This window comes from Citrus clementina, unplaced genomic scaffold (assembly GCF_000493195.1).
Source record: "Citrus clementina cultivar Clemenules unplaced genomic scaffold, Citrus_clementina_v1.0 scaffold_5, whole genome shotgun sequence".
NCBI lineage: Eukaryota > Viridiplantae > Streptophyta > Magnoliopsida > Sapindales > Rutaceae > Citrus > Citrus x clementina.
The window spans coordinates 42,667,372-42,686,559 of NW_006262201.1; the positions used below are offsets into that span (position 1 = coordinate 42,667,372).

Here is a 19,188-nt window from a genome sequence, read left to right on the forward strand (position 1 = left end):
TTTTTTTTTTTTTTGCCAATTCAACACCTTATTCGAAATGGCACGGCGACCTGTTGCCTTTCGTTTTATTGGTTTATTCCCTGCGAGAGCACGCAGCTCTAACAAAGTCTCCCTTGTTGCCATCTTTGGGTGGTTTTAATTTAACTTACCGCATTCACTCATTTTCACGCGACTTGATGCATATACATGTCAACCTTTTTCTGTTCTCTCCTGATCAGATAATTAATAAATGTGCTATTGCTAGCTGCAGAATCTCCCGGTTCTTGTTGCTACCACTTAATTTGCATGATTCACAAGAGCGATTATTGTACCGATCACACTCCCGTATGCAAGAACCTCCAAGTCATTTTGCACAGTGCTTGTCCTCACATTCTTATAGTCTGACAAGAATTTAAGGTCGTTCACACTGCTGATACCCCATGCATAACCATGGGGGCTAGGTTAAATGTCTCTCTCAAACTGCTGCAAGACAATAAAGCTCTTAATTTTTTACATGTGAGACAGAGTTCGCTTATTCTAGGGCACATACCAATACAATAAATACCATGAGAGAGATTTGTTAGCCCCCCACTTATAAGTTTTCTTATCATCAGCTATACTATTTTATTACCCATACATTGCCGGCCATTACTTGCCGATAAGCAAAATACACAACACAACACTGCTGAAAAATTTTGTTACACTAAACAAAATAAACCCACGCTCTCCTCTCAAATCAATGGAAGTAGCCATATAGTTCCAAGAAGCAGATGCAAAAGTTCCAGGAGTTAGCAGCATCGGCAGTAGGCCCCATGAGAACAACCCGAAAGAATCTAAATGGACGCAGTGCATTTGGTCCAATTACCGCCCACGATGCAAATTGACCATGCTTGCACATTGTTTGATCATTCTCATGAACTCTGAGGTTTGTCCAGCTCTTTCCATCCATAGAGCCCTACAATGGAGATAATTCACCAAAAGCTCTTAATTCGCCGTCACTTCACTTGGGTTTATTTTGATACCAATTTCATGACCAATAAAAGAATATTGACTAAAAACAAGTGCAGCTGAAGATCATTTTACCTGAAAATTCCAATATCTTATGTAAGCCCTGGACCCATCCATTCTCAAGGTGTAGTAATTGCACATAAGCTGCATCAATACACATCTTGAGTCAGTCCTGATTTTAACTACTTAATATTGTTACTATAATGAGGAACTCTATGTGACTGAATCGATAGAATGAAGAGCAACATTAATGATCTCTTACTTAAGGAGTACAACTAATTGAAGTCAAGTAAATGAAAGAAACCTGGTGATCTTGGCCAATGTCGACCATCCACCAAGTGCAATTGTGTCCATCTTCCATCCGAGGCCCAGCAAAAGATAATCCCTGAAGTGAAAAAAGTCATCCAAGTACAATTTCATAAAACTTGGGGTAATTCCTTTGCATTTTTAACCCTAATGTTTGCTTCAACATACCTGGTAAGTTCTTGAAGCCAAAGCCTTGGGATCAGTGTATCGCGAAATGGGACTGCTAGCTGTAATGTTAATTCTCTGAAACATCCGATTTAATAAGGTACTCAAAAAATTAATCCTTTGCCGCCCCACCCACCAAAAAAATAAAATAAAATAAAATGAAATAGTCCAAGGAATTTACCTTAGCCAGAACTGGATTCACCCATGGATGCTCCCCATATGATGTGCCAGCAAAGTACAAAACTCCATTGCTGTCACCATCACATATGTACTGGAGCTCCTTGAAACTAGATCGTCTATGTTGAAATCTCACACTGCAAAGTATGATCACATTACCTAACTTCTTCTTAAGCTTGTCATCACTAAATAACATGTCATCATAGAATTTACTACAAATGGAAGCAAAGACTATTGAAATAACTAAACAAACGAGGTTGCATAGAGTTTCTTTCAGAATTGAAGACCAGCTCATCTGGAAGTTACGATATTTTATTTTAAAAAATAACCTCGTATGATATAATTCCTATGAAGCATTTAGAAGCAAACTATTCCAGGATAATAGAAATTAGGTTAGACCATCAACCACAAGATGAATAAAATTAAGAATCAGGAAATTTATTTTAAGTCCATAATAGAAACCCCCCCTCCCAAAACCCAAAAAAAAAAGAAAAAGGTTGTAATGATGCAAGATCAAGATGCATGATGATACTTAATGCTTACCTTTGGTTGCTTCCTGGCACTGCCAATCCAGATTCTATGAAAATGATGGCCTCCTTCACCTGACTCATTAACATTGAAAAACATTACAAGATAGTTCAAGTCAAAAAGAGACAGAGAGAGGAATGTCAATTTTTTAATTCAAGTTATTATCCCGAAATAAAACTGTCAAACTCACAAGATTATCAAAAATAGGAATCTGTCTATTGAGACAGCTGTTCTCCATCTGCAACATCATTACAGAAAAGCAAGTCAGACCAAGCTCTCAATCTCATTCGTAAAAGAATCACAATAAAATGTTCATCCAGGCCAACATACCTTCTTCAACAGGGCATGTGGCAGTAATGGAAATCGCACAAATGGCAATAAGTAATTAACTGACTGAAGCCTCTCCTCAAAAACTAGTTCAGGAGTTAATTTTATAATTAGTTCATCCATCTCCTCCCACCCACACAATTCCTTTGCTTTCATGCCCCACATGAGGATAGCATTGAGAACTCTTTCTTCAGATGTCACCGTCAGGTCCGGGTGCTGCAAAGCCCATAATTTGTTCTGATAAATAATTACATTTAACCAAAGCACTGAACACTATCTATTGGCTATTACTTCTAGGATAGAACCCTATCACTGTGAAGTAATTTTCATGTAATCCTAATCCACTAAGGTTTAAGAATTGTGACTTAAGACATTAAAACTTTCACCCCTTAAACTGAATCATTAGTCCAAGTCCTATACTCAAACTCAGTAATCGGTGGGTCAGATCCCAACAAATACCCTCGGAGCACTTCAGGACCCATTCTTGTATGTGAACCAAAAAAAGGGGAAAAAAATTAGAGCAAGAGAGTTATCCCCGACTATTTTGTCATTCCCAACTCTTAAAGTTAGCAACTAGTCTCCACTCGTGGAGAACTTGCACCCTCATGGTAGCAAGCTACTGGACCATATCAGCTTGTTCTAGAAGAAGTGAGTGTATTTAAATGCTTTAGTCCACCATGAATCTTAAAGTAAGTTAGCTATTATAAAGCAAGCACCTACCCGAATGATACTGCTAAAAGTTGCCTCATCTAAGAAGACAAAGTCAAGGCTCGCAGTTGTGCAGTAGTCAAAGTGCAATGCAAATTTCCTTTCACATGTTTCTTCAATAAGTTTACAAGACGAAATCGGTGTAACCCACCTTGAAGGATTGGACATACTGAGTCCTGCAACAAAGTTCAACAGTTAGCTTTAACAGCAACAGCACAATTACTTTGCCAAATTTGTCTGCTTCCTCGTCCAATAAACTTGTGCATAATAGAAAAACTGATGTTGTATGACCTTCATCCACTAGGAGAACTCCATCCCTGCATATAATATGTACATGAAAGAAATCAATATCTTTTAATTCAACAAAAGGGTTCTCTTCTTTTGTTTTCAGAAGTCCGAAACCGCAGGTATCTTCTCCGTTCATTTAGTTCGAGTCATACAAAAAGCAATTGTGACAACATGATAAATTATGCTTATAAAATCTTCATATCAAGTTAATTGTACAATAAGGATTACTAGACTACCTCCGAGAAGCATTCTAAAAGCAATTTGCAGCATTCCTGATGAAGGAGGGTGACTCCAAATTGATCAGACAAAATGAGAAGCTGGAGTAACAAGCTACCAAAATCCAAGCTATCTTCTATATTGAGCTCGCCACTGTACATGAACTCGAGCATTATCTTGAATGCTTTTAGTGACACATCTCTGAGATGAACATCTGAGGAATAGCTCTCACTCATTCCATTTGTGAACATCTGTCATTGCAAATAACTACTTTTCAATCATTTCTAGTAAATTGATAAAACAAATATTACCAAAACACAAGACAATCAATATGAATATATGCTGTTTACTTCACAAAGGGCATAAAGGAGACACAAAAATGAAGAAATATCAAGTTGGCTTACTTTGGCAAATGGAACACTCCATAAGCTGAGAATAATTTTATGAGATTGGGCAACAAGACCATGGCTCTCAACGTAAATGTTTACATCAGCATACTCGCAATTTGAGGCCAACTGCTTGAGCCTTTGTGAATTGATGGGGAGACCAAAGGGAAAGACTGTACAGTGGGGCCGAGAGCTTGGATATGACAATTCCACATTTTTACCCAAATCAAACAATTTTTTATTTAGCTTAAATCGTTCCATTGTCTCCTCACACTGCTTCACCAATGGCATCACTTGAAATTGTGAGCTCAAAGCCCATAAGGGACCAAGTAGTGGCTCTGAAATCTACACCAGACAAAAACCACATTTGAGTTTAAATAATATTAAAAAAGCTTGAAATAATTCTCACTACTTAGAATTTGCTTAAAAGAAACAGAGATGAAAAGAAAGACAGATATCGAGTAAAAAAGCAAGGAGGAGATAGATGCAAGATGAATAGATATGAAATATGACATGAGCCAGAAATGAAACCAGAGAGGTTAAACCACAATCCTTGAACCCAAACCAGAATGCCAATTTCAAAACTACAAAAGATATGATTTGAAGGCAAAGAAATTAAGCAACAGGACAATGCTGCGAGATGTATCGGATAGTTGAGACGAGTGGTGAGAAAAATGGATACCTGGGTCCGCCCCGTGTAAATAAACTGGAGCAGTGCATGTAGGATTGGATATATTACTTCTTGCAGCTGAACAATGCCTTCACCTGTCAAACTCAAAGGGAAATTACCAGATGCTTGCAAGATAACCTTGTGGGCTGGGACAAGCTTTTCCTCAGTACCAACAATGAAGAACATATCAGATAATTCCCAACTCTCAAAAAAGTTTTCAAGCCCCCATTTTTCATAACCGGTGCGTTCATCTATCATCATTTCCACATCACCATCCTCTTCCTCTTCATATTTATCACAATCCACATGTTTCCAAAGCATTATGTGATTCTGTGTTAGTGGCAAAACATTGACATTCCTATACCCAACATGTTTATCCCAGCTACTTAGTCCAACATATCGAACACTGCAATTCGGACTCGAATCAAGCCATTGAAACACAAGATTCTGAAAAGGGTACCTTCCCTTACCAATACTAATCAACCCATCATAGATACTGATCCAATAACTCTGAAATGCAGAAGAACAACAAAGACCAACACCAGCCACATCAACCACAGTTTTTCCATCCACCTCAATTTTCAACCTACGATTCCTATTACTACCAATAATTACAGTATAATGAGGACTGTTATCTCTCTTATAATGATAATGTTGGCTTCCCACATTCTCTCTAAAAACAACCGTTACATCATTGTGAGCAAAAGCTTCAAAAGCCACACAACCCCTCCCAGCTTCCCGGAATTTCAAATCTTTTCTCCAAGCACACTCAAACGGAGCTACTGTAAGGAATTTTTTCTCTTTTTTCTCAGCCATCTTTCCTCTGCCAGTTCCCCTTAACTGACACATCAAACCGAAAATCAAGAATGTTAATATAGACCTGAGAGACAGAGAGAGACAGCAGCCAATTTTCTGGAAAAAGAAAAAAAAAATCATTGGGAAATTACAAAATACCTGGCTCTAAAATTTACACCAGCCATTTACAACAAACTCAATAAAGTCAATCAAAAACACATGACAACATTAGATTTGTACTTAAAATTCACAATATATATGGTTAAATGGAACAATTAAAGTTAAAGCATCACTATCTGAAAGGAATCCAGAAGTTGCAACAACTGACCAACTCGACGAAAAATCTGAACCCACTTACAAACTGTAAATATCAATCAGAAGCTCACTATCAATCCTACACCACAAATCTTCGTCAATTATATAAAAATCTCAACCAATAACACAAGAACCCGGCCCACAAAAATCCAGAAAAGAGACAATAAATGAAATGGTCATGGAAAGGGACAACGAAATATCAGCTACAAAGAAAAAAATTCTCATGGTGGGTATTTATTTTCATACCTTGAAGAAACAATGTCCGTTAGCCAACTACACACGAAACTGGGAACCATACACGAACAGGATATTTAAAACAACAAGGAAGCAGTTGATGTTGCCGAACAAGTGAAAGGGAAATGGAAGTGGAATTGGAGTAATAACATGAGGGTCCCTGATTTTTGATCAAATGATAATAAACTACAGTTTGGAACTTTGCTCACAAATTTCTGTAATTAAAATTCATTTTATAAAATCGAATTTCTTTTGAAGTATTGATATATTAGTCGTCAATCGTCATGAATGTATTTTCAAAAAATATATATGCCTTTATTATTTGGTGAAAAAAAAATGGCAATTTGGTTAACGGATTAGAGTGCCAGCGAAGCAACTGTGGAGTGTGGGGTATTTGCTGGGAATTTATGGCATGATCGGTGAATGAAAGTGAAACGTGGCAAGTTGCCATGCACTGTGGCAAGTCTGATCCTGATCCACCACAAATTTCGTCCACTTCTGACGTCACTCCAGCTGGACATTCTCGGGATCGTATTATTTTTTTGTACCCATTCCATTGTTCAGTAGAAAGCCTTAGGCGACTCTCTCTCGTTCTCTAAAAAAAATTCGTAAATAATTTTCTTTTTCAATTTTGAATTTTGGTACTTGTAAAAGAATTGGAGAACGAGAACTGGGCTGGCTGACACAGGCGAAGGGCTTGCAGTCTAGGCATCCATTGGGATAGCCCAAATGAGGGATTGGGTTCAGAGGCACGGGTTGCTTAGTAGTTATCTATGTGGGCATTGCACCGGGTTTTTTTTTTTTTTTTTACACACCCACAGTAAAAGAATTTACTGAAAGTGGGGTGGTAGTCAGATCGTACCCGCAGTGCTCGTCAGATTAAACAATATCGCCCTTTTGGGCTCTGTCGCTTTTGCTGCCTCAAGATCCAGTGTCGAATTAAAGAATTATAATTGGTTCAGGTTGACTCTCGCCCGTAACATGTTCGACGAAATTCCTTATATATGAGAATTATTTTCGTCACAATTTCAGTGTTCAATATTTTGCAGGCGCGCTCTAGATGTCTTGGCTGCTAGTAATTGTATCAACAATAGTAGTCTGGGTGGCTTCTCTATTCAAAATTCTCAACTCTTCACGTTCTCAGTCCAATGCCGCATTTCTTACTACCGGTAAAATTATTCCTATTTGTGTTTCTTCTGTTTTTGGTAATTTTTGTGGTTGTTTTTAGTAAACCCTTTACTTGTTAAAATCAGGTGACAAGAAAAATGTGTTGCTGGTTATTGCTCACCCAGATGATGAATCTATGTAAGTGTTATCGAAAACGGACTAGTAATTTGCTTTCTGCAACCTTTTGTTCTCACATTTATACTTGATTAATGTTAGTTTTACATCAACTATGTTAGTTTCCGATCATCCAATTATAATCTTTGTTAGTTTCTAATTCTGTTGAAACAAATCAACATGTGGCGTTTTTGCAGGTTTTTCTCTCCAACAATTAATTACCTGACTTCGAGGCGACATAATCTTCACATATTATGCATGTCAAATGGTAATATGATATCTTTATTAACTATTCAGTTTCATCATTCAGTCCATTGGGTTACATAGGCTTCATTATGCTTTATGAATTTGGTTGGCTCTCAATGCCTGACGATGAAATAGGCATATAAAGCCACTGAATTCTACCTCCACCATCTCCTGTAAATGCAAAAAGACTTTACTTTTTAGCTTATAGCAGCTTAGTGCATGCATGTTAGTGGGTGTCATTTGTTAAGGATGTAAATTGCTGCTTTAAGAGATGAAAACTGAATTGACAATGAATGATTGTTCATCATAAATCTTTGTTATCTGTTCGGTTTCAAATGGGATGGTACGAGTGTTAGTTTGTGACAAGTGTAAAGTTTCCATTTGTTCCTGATTTTACCTTTTGCATATTGCTGAGAGGGACAGTAAATCATGTCATCATTCATTAATGTTTTTGTTTTCTATGTATATATTAACCTTTAGTTTTACTTTAAGCAGGTAATGCAGATGGAATGGGAAACATCAGAAAAGATGAGCTCCATCGGGCTTGTGCAGTTCTCAAGGTAATGTGTAATTTGGTGTGAAAACAAGCTAGAACTAACATTTCAGTGTTTTTAACTTTTGTTGAGTAAATGTTTAATCCACTATGCTTCACTCTCGTTAGTGATAGCAGAAAGCACCAAGCAAATGAAGGACTTTGTGGTTGGCTTCTACTTGTTTAACGTTTGGTTCATTTACGCAGATTCCATTGGAACAAGTGAAGGTCCTGGATCTTGTAGATTTCCAGGTGACCCTATATCTTGAAATCCTTCTGCTATTGTTTAAACAAATATTCATTACATAAGTTTGACTTCAATTTGATTTAGCTACTGTGTTAGGATGGCTTTGACAAATTGTGGAATCATAAGTCACTTGCAAAGATTGTTGAAGAGGAAGTTGTTAATTGTAGCATTGACTTGGTGAGATCTTTTCTCCAGTTAATCTCATTAACTACTTTGTTCCCTGTCACTTAGTTTGATTGCCATTTTATAGCAAAATGTGCACATCTATTCGCTTAAGAGTTGTGAAAGTTTTCTAACATGGTATTCCAGATAATCACCTTTGATAACTATGGTGTTTCGGGTCATTGTAACCATCGTGATGTGCATCATGGGATATGGTAAGTCAAAGATTCTTTAACTATATATTGAATTGATGATATATTTGCTGGCTGACCTGTCATAAACGAAGAAGTAAAAGTCATTGAGGATGGTGTACAAATTATGTCGTCATACTCTCCATGCACATAATTGAAAGAAAGAATGTCATTAGAAATTTGTTTAATTTTAATAGTTATGCAAAATCTTCAATAAGTTTCATAAGATAGTATACTAATGAAAGCTTAAGCATAGCATAGATAAAGAAAATGAGTGACAAATCCGTTGTTTATGTAAACTTGCCGTTGTACAAATTATGTTGTTGTACTCTCGTGCACATAATTGGAAGAATGTTATTAGAAATATTTTTATTTTAATAGTTACGCAAAATCTTCAATAAGTTTCCTTAAGATGGTATAGTAATGAAGCTTAAGCGTAGCAAAGATGAAGAAAATGATTGACAACTCTTTTGTTTATGTAAACTGGCAGTTGGGTTCTTGCTACTACTGTTTAAGGGATGATAACTTGTTGGCAGATTTAGTGGATGGCTAATGCTTTGCTAGATTTTATGGAAATTAACATTGTTTTTTATCTACTATAATTGTAAGCAGGAGCTACTTGAATGGAACTTCAGAAAGAAACATTGAGGCATGGGAACTTGTAAGTCTGTTTTGTCTTTCCTTATCTTCTGTTTTCATTTCCTGTTTACTAGGCAATCTATCTGTTCTGCTATTCTTTAAACTGGAATATCTGGAACTTCTTGTTGTCACTGACATACATTCTGAGTGGGCCCCTATTTTTGTTGTATTTTTCCTCTCAGATGACCACCAACATATTGCGCAAGTATAGTGGACCCCTTGATATCTGGTTATCCATCTTATCTGCCACGCAGTACCGCAGAGGACAGGTTCATTGCTTGCTAAACGAACACCCTAAGAAAAGCTTTCTAGCTATGTCGCAGCACCATAGCCAATGGGTTTGGTGTGACTTCCTCTATTCTTTCAATCCTTAACTTTCATTCAACCTTTAGTTCATTGCCAAGTCAACTCCGTTCTCTCATTTTTCCATTTATCCTAAATTATGATAAATCTGCAGGTTCCGGAAGCTGTTTGTATCATTCTCCAGCTATACTTATGTAAACACCCTCAAAAGGATTAACGATTAGGCACATATGATTTTAAGGATTACATATTTGTAACAGCTTAACAGCTGTGCTTTTATTTTGTACTTAAGATGCACAATCCGGATTAAACGTGTCCAACTTTATTTTGCTCTAAGTAACAACAATAACATGTATTTTGGCCAAATGGAAATTCTGTCATTATGCTTCGAATGGAATTTTGCCATTTAGGCTTCAAATGTGCCTCAAGCGTTGTCATACATATCAATTACACTTGTCATTCAGATTAAATTCCATTATTTTGCTCTAAGTAACAACAATAACATGTATTTTGGCCAAATGGAAATTCTGTCATTATGCTTCGAATGGAATTTTGCCATTTAGGCTTCAAATGTGCCTCAAGCGTTGTCATACATATCAATTACACTTGTCATTCAGATTAAATTCCATTATTTATCCCCACTGGAAGAAAAAGAACCATTTATGTTAAGGAAAAAGAAAGATAGAATTGAAAGACACCAAAATCAGTTGTGGTGATGAAGTTCCCAGGGGCAACTTCTGTTGCTCAACTGCGCACACACCCCCCATAGAATGCTGAATTCCTAATTCCTTGGTCATTGCTAGAATCCGGCCCCTAGGAGAAAGTTAGGTAGCCGTGTTTTTGCAGCATAACCAAATTTTTGATGTACTATACTTTCGGTGTACACCAGTGAGCTTCCCAGTTCCTGCCTTCTGATGGAAAATAACCATCAGCCTTGAGCATTCACTGCAGAAACACCAATAATCAGTAATAACATCAATAACCTGTAATGTTATGAAGGAAAAGAATACTTACAGAAGTTGTTCTTCCGAGTAGCTGGTATACCACTCACTGGTCTTGCTCCATTGTTTAAACCCACTTAGAGTACACTGAGCTGTGTAAACAGCAGCAGCAGCTAACAGAGAAGGCGGAAACTTGAGCATTTCATATTCAACAAGGCAAAGCTCTATCAAGAAGAATGACAGAAGCTCAAGCTGCTAGGTCATAATAAAATCAGTCTGATCAGAACTTGAAAAGCTAAAAAACCTAAAACCAGTCCAGTAATATAACAAACCTTTTTGTCGGATTGAGAAGCTTTAAGAAACCTCCTCATAAACACATACGGAGTGGGAACAGACATATTAAACTGTAAGGTATTGACCATTAACTTCTCCTGCAGCACGAATATATTGTCATATATTCATATTCCAACTCTGAACTGTTCTAATTCACATGGAAAATTGAAACTTGTAGTTAGAAATCTGTTTCAATCAAGCATACCATATCAAGCACTTCTTTTCTGCTGTATGCCTTATCAGATATTAGGATTAGATCCTCCACCACAGGAACTGATACTTCTTCATATTTGCATGCAAGAAGCATGGCAGTTACACCTACTAGCTGGAGCTTCTTCCTTACTACTGGTTGGACTGTTAAGAATCTATCGATGAGATTAACAGTAAGATATAAGGTCTCTTCCATTAGTTCAAACTTGTAGTGAACCTGTGAATTCCATCAAGATTGTTACTGATACCTTAATGTCACATTAATATCGGATTGCTGGGGTATAAGATGATGGTAAAAGTGTTTATGTACCTCAATTAGCCAGTCAATGAGGATGCCTCTCATCCTCTCATTGATATCAAATTGCTGGGCCATGTAGTTTGGTGGGACATAGCCAGAACTCTGCAGGCAAACATTGATATAGAATGTTAGCATTCTGCAGCTATTTTAGTTATCACAGAAACACATATTCCAGTAACAAGCTGTGAAAAGCTATTGCCTTATAGTTGTGAGTGAACAGAAATATTAGAGAATTTATGAATGACCTCTGCTTTCTTGTAGAAGTTATATATATCGTCAATATATTCAACAACAGCTTGCGGATTCTTCTTCTCTTCGTAGTCTATGTCCATAACTGGATCTTCAGCTACATCTTCCAATTCGTCCTCCTCCTGTAGAAAATAAAACATCCGCAACTCTCAGCCAATGAGATTGATACCAGTTCATGAAAACAGGAAAAGGTTAAATAGCAGTAGGAGGCTGTCTAAATACCATGCGATCAATCTCCTCCAGCATAGCTTCAGTGTGTTGCACGAACATCGGCACAGTTGATTCAGTGGTTGGTTTATAATTGTGCACATCTTTGATGGTACGATCATCCAGCTCACTTGAAATAGGGACCACTTGCGCTGATTTCTTAGTTTCCTGTTAAAGCAATCATCAATTCAATTTTATGATGGACGAAAAAATTTAAAATAATTTGTTAATTCACAAAAATGGCACCTCAATCTCTGGTTTTAGTTGCTGCTGCTTGTTAGCTATCTCAGCGGCAAACTTCCTACACAAACAGCAAAATCATCCCAAAAAGACCAATGAGAAGTTACATTTTGGCACAACTAGAAAGTGGTTAAGAACTGCAAACAATGGGCAGCTACTCACCTAGTAATTGGTCGATGCACCGGAATAGGTGGGTTCTTATCACAGATTGCATTGCTTCTACATAAAATAATAAGAATGAGAAGAAGAAGAAGAAGAAGAAAATCAAAAGTGGCTAACCAAAAAAATAACTTAAAAAATCAACATAAAGCTCCTTCTGCTTAGTTGAGATTAACTTAAATAGTCATCTAACAAGGGAAATTGAAGATAAACATAATTCCCAAAATCTTTTATTCTGCGAAGAGATAAGGGCAAATAGAACAGAGAAACCCGCACTCATTGAGCACCAAATACAATTTCTTGTCTTATTTGAATTTATTGAGTGAACTTAACTGAAAATAATAGAAATTCCTGTTCTTCGTACTCTCTTATACTATCAACCAAACAGAAAATAAAACACTGGGGGTTCTAAGAAATTACTCGGACAAAGTTCTTTTGTTCACTGCACAAGGATAAGGTGGAGCTGCGATTATGTTCCGATTAATGGCACTTAATGCTCGCCGATTTTGCCCAACCGCCCCCACGAACTTTCCTCCTCCAGCACGTATACACCCTTTTACATCAAAACCAAAAGAACCCATTTCTTGAATTAGGGTTTAACACTCAAATTAAAAAAATTTGAATCAAATTTGCTAAAGAAAGAATCAAACTTTGATTCAATTATACCATGAAGATTTGATTGGCCATTAACTACTGGGTTGTTCTCGTCTGATCCAGCCATTTTCACTTATCTACAAAGAACAGCAATAAATATTAAAAAAAAGAATAATAAAAAAATTCAAAAAAAAGAAGAAGCCCAAATCATAAAATAAAAATCTCAATACGGTACCCAGAATCCAGCGAGGTTTCTTTATCGATTTCGATCAAACAAATTTGAATTTCATGCGTTGATCCTGAACTCGAATGCGAATCACAGAGAGAGATTGATCAGAAGCTCTCCATTAATCACAGATTAGAATCTCTCTCTCTCTCGGTTCTGGTTTCTCTAGGTTTCTGGGTTCTGGAGGAAAAAAAAAAGAAAAGAAAAGAAAGAAGACGAAATGGGTAGCGAAATCGAGTCGTCGTAAAGAGCGGATATATGTCTGCCAAAAACAGGCTCTGTTATATTTTTAAATGTAACGGCTAGTTAATTGTGACCGTTGGATCTTGTTAATCAAAAGTTGCGTTCTTCTGTGCGAGGCTTAACGGTTATCTTGCCATGTGGTTTCAAAATTTCACTTCTTTGTGTGACACGCATGCACGCTCAGCAAATCCCTTTTATCGTTATTCGCTTGTATTAAAATTTCTTCCACGCTTCATTAATTCTTGTACAAGCGGATACCAAGGGGAACCCCCGCCCAGGGACACTGTCTATGGGTGGCTTTAAAGAATTTCTCAACGTTCTTATTTCTTCTGTTATGTGGCCAATAACTAGATTCATCCAATGTTAATTACCATATGTCACTTTCTGATTGGGTGTGAATCACACGAAATTCGATTTGGATGTCGTTGAGGAGGAGATTGTTGGCCTTAAAGGGGCAGTCAAATAATTTGATGTTTATTCTCCCAGCACCAAGTGATGTTTACAGTACGTAATATGACACCCATTACTTCAAAACTCTCATTTCACCTTATCATTTTGTCTTAAGTTTGATCTTGAGGTTCGTTATGCTTTTTTAAGATTGTTGCATTCATGCCACTTCGGCCTTCGCCGAAGTGGTGGGCTGCTGCCCTCACAAGCATTGTGAGGGCAGCGGTTCTAGCCCCCACAAAAGCATTGTGGGGGCTAAATGTTCTTTATATCATTCTCCCTTGCGAAATGCAAGTGGAGTATGGACATCCTCTCCTGTGATGGGTTATTTGTATTGGGCATGTACTTCATAGAATTCATTGTAATAATGTAAGTCCCAATCATGTATATCTGATTGTAAATATCAGTGTAATATCTCTGCTACAATAAGCAGTTGTTGTAAATATCTGTGTAATGCAGTAATCTGATGATTAATCAGTCTCAAAAAAAAAAAAAAAAAGATTGTTGCATTCATATGGCATATGGATGGATGGGATGATGGTGAATAGACATTTTAAATATTTAATTTTATTAATATCCATATGTGCATACAAGGTATTATTTGAAATGTCGGGTAATGTACGCTTAACAATTTTGTATAGTTAATTAAACAAACTTGATCCTCCACAACTAATTAACAATAAGATCGTGGGGGAGAAAATTATGGAAAGAAGAGAACTGCGATATCTTCATGATGGTTAAGAATGAACGGATATTGCTAACGAAATCTCATATGACACCATGGACCATGATGGCTATCACACTGTTATTAATTTCGAACATATAGGCCATGTGTCATTATGATTTTGAATGATGCAGTAGATAGTTTGAAACCATCGAGGAACGTATGGTGATCCTTATGAAATTAACAAATTTTCAAAATTTGTTTCTATTTTTAAGAACCAAAATCCCGGAAGAATATTGCCTAGAAAGACATTGTGCTACCCGAAAAGCCCGCCAAGAATTTCAGAATCAATCTGAAGCAGACCAAATTCGGAAAGGAATCCATGGGAACTAGGGTTAAGGTTTCGTTAATGAGCATTTCACGCTTTTCTTTCCCTCTTTTTTCTGGAAATTAAAATATGTTTATTTCCATCAAAACCCTATCGTTGCTTTCAGAAAACTAATAATTAACATACGTACCCCTAAACCCTGGCTAAGAAACTGAAATTTTGATATTTTTGTTGTGAAATATCAACTGCAGATGGTGATCATGGAGGGAGGAAGACGGGGAGGAGGGGAGATTATCATGGAGGAAGAAAATGAAAATTTCGCACCATCAAGCCCACAAGAAATTGATAATGTGATTCAAGAAATGTTGAGTGCCATTGAATCTGTAGCTCAGCTTGGAGATTACCGGAGAACTCAAAAAAAAGAATGTTATGGCCTTGTTAGACGTATGAAGCTTTTACTACCACTTATAGATGAAATTCGAGAACTTGACACACCCATCTCTGAAACTAATATGGCTGCCTTGTGTAATTTAAAGAAGGCACTAGTTGTGGCGAAAAAATTGTTGAAACTTTGCAATGAAGGCAGCAAGATTTATCTGGTAGGTTAACTTTTTCAAATGTTAATATTTTACGGGATTTTTTTTCACTTTTTATTTTTGTTCTGATTATTGTTTGCAATCCAGGCATTGGATATGGAGACTGTTATAATAAGGTTCCATGCTGTGTGTGAAAAACTGAGCGCAGCTTTGGATGGTTTGGACTTTGATGAACTTGGTGTCTCAGATGAAGTTAAAGAACAGGTATTTTATTGTTTCTATTATTATTATTCTTTTAAGAAATACTAATGAGATAAGGAATTACATATATAAAAGATATAGTTATTCGGGAAACGGATTAATGAGTATTTATTAAAGATATTATTCTACACATTGGTTGAGAATAGTTAAGCTTGAGATAATTTGAACTAATTTGAGTATGAGTTAGACTTATAGATTTCAATACAGCGGACAAAATGTTGATAATAAAATTTTTAATATGCCAAGAATTATTAAAACAAAAATTATATGAATTTTAAAAATACAATGTATCGCTTTTCAGGTTGAGCTTATGTGCCTACAACTTAGAAGAGCAAAGAGAAGAACAGACACACAGGACATAGAACTTGCAATGGATATGATGGTGGTATTTTCTAAAAATGAAGACAGAAATGCCGACATTGCAATAGTAGAAAGGCTGGCAAAAAAGATTAACCTACACACAACTGAGGACTTGAAGTATGAAACTATAGCTATAAGGAATCTTGTTAAAGAAAGAGGAAGCCAAAGTTCAGAAAGCATTCAGCAAATGATTGATCTTCTTAATAAATTCAAGCAAGTTGCAGGCATGGAAATAACTAATGTGCTTGATGATCCTATTGTTCCTAAGATGCTGGGGAAGAGCCTGTCTTTGGTGATCCCTCATGAATTTCTGTGTCCAATCACACTGGAGATTATGAGAGATCCCGTCATCATCGCAAGTGGACAGGTGATCATAATACATACTCACTTAAGAATTTTCAAGAGCTAACCTAACATAAACATATGGACCGGCAATTCTTTACACGGAAAGTCGATAAAGGATAAGATCTCGTCAACTTTGTACATGCGTATGTATAGAGTCCAACAAGTTTGATGATGGTTCAGATTTTAAGAATATGCATGCATGATAAAGACCATATTTAACATTAATGCTATTGGTTCGTTGCTGCGTGCGTGCATATACATATTTGTAGATTGAATTAGGAATCATATGGTCTGCTGATGTGCAAACTAACAAGCTTGTTTTTTCATTTCTTACATAATAAAGACATTCGAAAGAGAAAGTGTACAAAAGTGGTTCGACTCCAACCATAGGACATGTCCTAAAACCAGGCAAACACTAGCTCATTTGTCAATAGCACCAAATTATGCCCTCAAGAACTTGATCTTGCAATGGTGTGAGAAGAACAATTTTAAGCTTCCGAAAAAGGATGATTCCGAAACCTCAGAATGCACCGCGGAACAAAAAGAAGAAATCGTGTCTTTGGTTGAACAATTATCTTCTAGCAAGCTAGAAGTTCAAAAGGAAGCTGTCAGGAAAATTCGGTTGCTGTCTAAGGAGAATCCTGAGAACAGGATTTTAATAGCCGATTGCGGAGCCATTCCTCCACTAGTTCAACTGCTACCCTATCCAGATTCCAAAATTCTAGAGCACGCAGTCACAGCTGTGTTGAATTTATCGATCGATGAGTCTAACAAGAGACTCATTGCTCAACAAGGAGCCATTCCTGCTATAATTGAAATCTTGCAAAGTGGAAGCACAGAGGCAAGGGAAAACTCAGCAGCAGCTTTGTTTAGCTTATCAATGCTTGATGAGAATAAAATAACCATAGGATTATCGGATGGGATCCCACCACTGGTAGATTTGTTACAGAATGGGACAATTAGAGGTAAAAAGGACGCTGTGACTGCGCTTTTTAACTTGTCCCTCAATCAAGCTAATAAGGCCAGGGCCATTGATGCTGGCATTGTGTTACCCTTAATGAATTTACTTGAGGAGAGAAATTTGGGCATGGTAGATGAGGCACTTTCAATCCTTTTACTGCTTGCAACGCATCCAGAAGGGCGACATAAGATTGGACAGCTCTCGTTCATTGAAACTCTTGTCGAATACATCAGAGAAGGCACGCCGAAGAACAAGGAGTGTGCAACGGCAGTTTTGCTTGAGTTGGGAGCCAACAATTCTTCTTTCATTTTAGCAGCACTTCAGTATGGTGTTTATGAGCATTTGATTCAGCTGACAGAAGGTGGAACCAGTAGAGCTCAGAGGAAGGCAAATGCTCTTTTGCAGCTTATTAGCAAGTCCGAACACTTGTAATAATTAATTAGTTTCAAGTTGGTACGTAAAACTTTCTTTGATTCTTAAGTTAAATTGAATTAGTCTCTTTGTTTTCACGTTAAAAAGTTTATAATGATGGGTTATAACAGTAATTTAACTCCACATCATCACATCAAGTTGACTCTCGCTTTCTAAGACAGTGCTAGAGGAAGGAGAAATTTAAAAATAAGTATGGCCGTAAGAAGAATATACAATACCTCGAATCAACTAAATGCCAACCCAAGTGCAAAAAAATAAAAACCCAATTAATTAACAGTACACAATTCTTTTCCTTTAATTTCTGTCGGATGCAAGTGATTTGCAAATTTTATTATTTAGACTCTATTTAATATTAAGGTTGAGTAATTGTAGTTTAAAAACTACAATCCTAAAATATTTAGTAAACTTGACATTCTAAAACTAAATTGATTTGATGATTAAAAAATATATAATATTTTTATTATTTTTATCATACTATAAATTTTTATTTTTATTTTTATAGCTATAATTATAATTTTTTTTATAATAATTATAAATTTTAAATTACAATACCTCGATACTAAGAAATATCCGAGAAAGAGGCGAATGTCTGTCCGGGATGCGAACAGAGTTTTCAATGGGAGAGAAACCATGCTACTGTATGTGACGCACTTGAGATTGGGCAGTTGATCGTGGAAAAGAAAGAATGCTGGGCTGGGCTGGGCTACGCTGATATGTACGAACATTTGTCTTTCTGATTTTTTTCTCTCCAATCCAAGCTCTGACTCAGAATCATTACCATACCCATCATCATCACAGATATTAAACAATACTGATTTCTTATTGTATTTTAATTTTTATCTTAGTAAAATACAGAATGAACAAATGGTTAATGAATGAAAACCAACTGGTCCTTATCCACCTCAACACTATTCTCCACAACCGGCGCCACCTTAGCACCAACTCTTCCACCAACAGCGGCAACAACAAAACATACCTCAAATCTTATACTACTTGTTCGTTATGTTTTACAAAGATAAAAAGTTAAAAAATTATTAAAAATAAATGTTATTCGGTATCCACGATTGAAATTCAAAAAAGGGTTCAATCTAAAACAATTAAATCGTACGTCTGAGGTACTTAAAAAATCCTCAAATAATGGAAACTTACTGCTGAGTATCCAACGGCTGGGATTGAGATGGTGAACGAAATCAGAAAACAAAGCGGCTGTTTTGTTCAAGCAGAAGCAGCATCTCAGAAAAGAACGAGAACACTGAATGAGGATGACAGTAAAGCAGGCCGCGCCCCGCAATTCCCTGATACTTAAAACTGAGCGATTAAAGATGACGTCATAAGAACAAAAGCAGATTTTGTCATGACTCGGCGGCTGTCGGAATTAATCGTCTTTGTGGAACAACGACAAGGCACGGAAAAGCGCACACGAGGATATATACGCCGTGTTTTCATAGGCA

The 19,188-nt window shown here is 36.7% G+C and overlaps 4 protein-coding genes across 4 annotated transcripts; 2 read left to right on the top strand and 2 right to left on the bottom strand.

The window, feature by feature from the left end:
• On the bottom strand, positions 1 to 6,338 carry LOC18041683 (BTB/POZ domain-containing protein At2g30600). The gene is given in 14 exon segments (XM_024183089.1): positions 1 to 934; positions 1,063 to 1,131; positions 1,292 to 1,372; positions 1,462 to 1,536; positions 1,640 to 1,772; positions 2,179 to 2,237; positions 2,354 to 2,401; positions 2,494 to 2,706; positions 3,211 to 3,348; positions 3,351 to 3,374; positions 3,723 to 3,953; positions 4,107 to 4,433; positions 4,771 to 5,670; positions 6,115 to 6,338. Coding segments are annotated over 13 exon segments (2,454 nt in total). The 5' UTR covers positions 5,608 to 5,670; positions 6,115 to 6,338; the 3' UTR covers positions 1 to 715.
• Positions 6,339 to 6,672: 334 nt separating this feature from the next.
• Positions 6,673 to 10,181, top strand: LOC18041684 (N-acetylglucosaminyl-phosphatidylinositol de-N-acetylase). Its single transcript, XM_006435293.2, has 11 exons — positions 6,673 to 7,064; positions 7,152 to 7,271; positions 7,356 to 7,407; positions 7,581 to 7,651; positions 8,125 to 8,189; positions 8,369 to 8,413; positions 8,505 to 8,585; positions 8,718 to 8,785; positions 9,374 to 9,422; positions 9,583 to 9,743; positions 9,858 to 10,181. Exons 2-11 carry the CDS (start codon positions 7,163 to 7,165, stop codon positions 9,925 to 9,927), a joined length of 771 nt encoding a protein of 256 aa, XP_006435356.1. The 5' UTR covers positions 6,673 to 7,064; positions 7,152 to 7,162; the 3' UTR covers positions 9,928 to 10,181.
• Positions 10,182 to 10,189: 8 nt separating this feature from the next.
• Positions 10,190 to 13,482, bottom strand: LOC18042850 (cyclin-B2-4). Its single transcript, XM_006435295.2, is given in 13 exon segments — positions 10,190 to 10,562; positions 10,564 to 10,648; positions 10,718 to 10,896; positions 10,977 to 11,075; positions 11,183 to 11,404; positions 11,498 to 11,587; positions 11,731 to 11,856; positions 11,957 to 12,109; positions 12,188 to 12,242; positions 12,344 to 12,400; positions 12,761 to 12,893; positions 13,007 to 13,071; positions 13,170 to 13,482. Coding segments are annotated over 12 exon segments (1,314 nt in total). The 5' UTR covers positions 13,062 to 13,071; positions 13,170 to 13,482; the 3' UTR covers positions 10,190 to 10,502.
• A 1,620-nt stretch (positions 13,483 to 15,102) lies between these two features.
• LOC18040510 (U-box domain-containing protein 15) lies at positions 15,103 to 17,982 on the top strand. The gene is made up of 4 exons (XM_006435297.2): positions 15,103 to 15,441; positions 15,526 to 15,642; positions 15,941 to 16,366; positions 16,688 to 17,982. The coding sequence occupies exons 1-4, from the start codon at positions 15,103 to 15,105 to the stop codon at positions 17,735 to 17,737; spliced, it is 1,932 nt and encodes a 643-aa protein (XP_006435360.1). The 3' UTR covers positions 17,738 to 17,982.
• The last annotated feature ends 1,206 nt before the right edge of the window (positions 17,983 to 19,188 follow it).

What these genes read in the sequence shown, in the direction of transcription:
- LOC18040510 (XM_006435297.2), top strand. Translation starts at nt 15,103, where the DNA reads ATGGAGGGAGGAAGACGGGGAGGAGGGGAGATTATCATGGAGGAAGAA. An exon ending in CAGATGAAGTTAAAGAACAG is followed by an intron (nt 15,643 to 15,940) that starts GTATTTTATTGT and finishes ATCGCTTTTCAG; the next exon opens with GTTGAGCTTATGTGCCTACA. An exon ending in TCATCATCGCAAGTGGACAG is followed by an intron (nt 16,367 to 16,687) that starts GTGATCATAATA and finishes TACATAATAAAG; the next exon opens with ACATTCGAAAGAGAAAGTGT.
- LOC18041684 (XM_006435293.2), top strand. Translation starts at nt 7,163, where the DNA reads ATGTCTTGGCTGCTAGTAATTGTATCAACAATAGTAGTCTGGGTGGCT. An exon ending in TTAATTGTAGCATTGACTTG is followed by an intron (nt 8,586 to 8,717) that starts GTGAGATCTTTT and finishes ATGGTATTCCAG; the next exon opens with ATAATCACCTTTGATAACTA. An exon ending in CACCATAGCCAATGGGTTTG is followed by an intron (nt 9,744 to 9,857) that starts GTGTGACTTCCT and finishes ATAAATCTGCAG; the next exon opens with GTTCCGGAAGCTGTTTGTAT.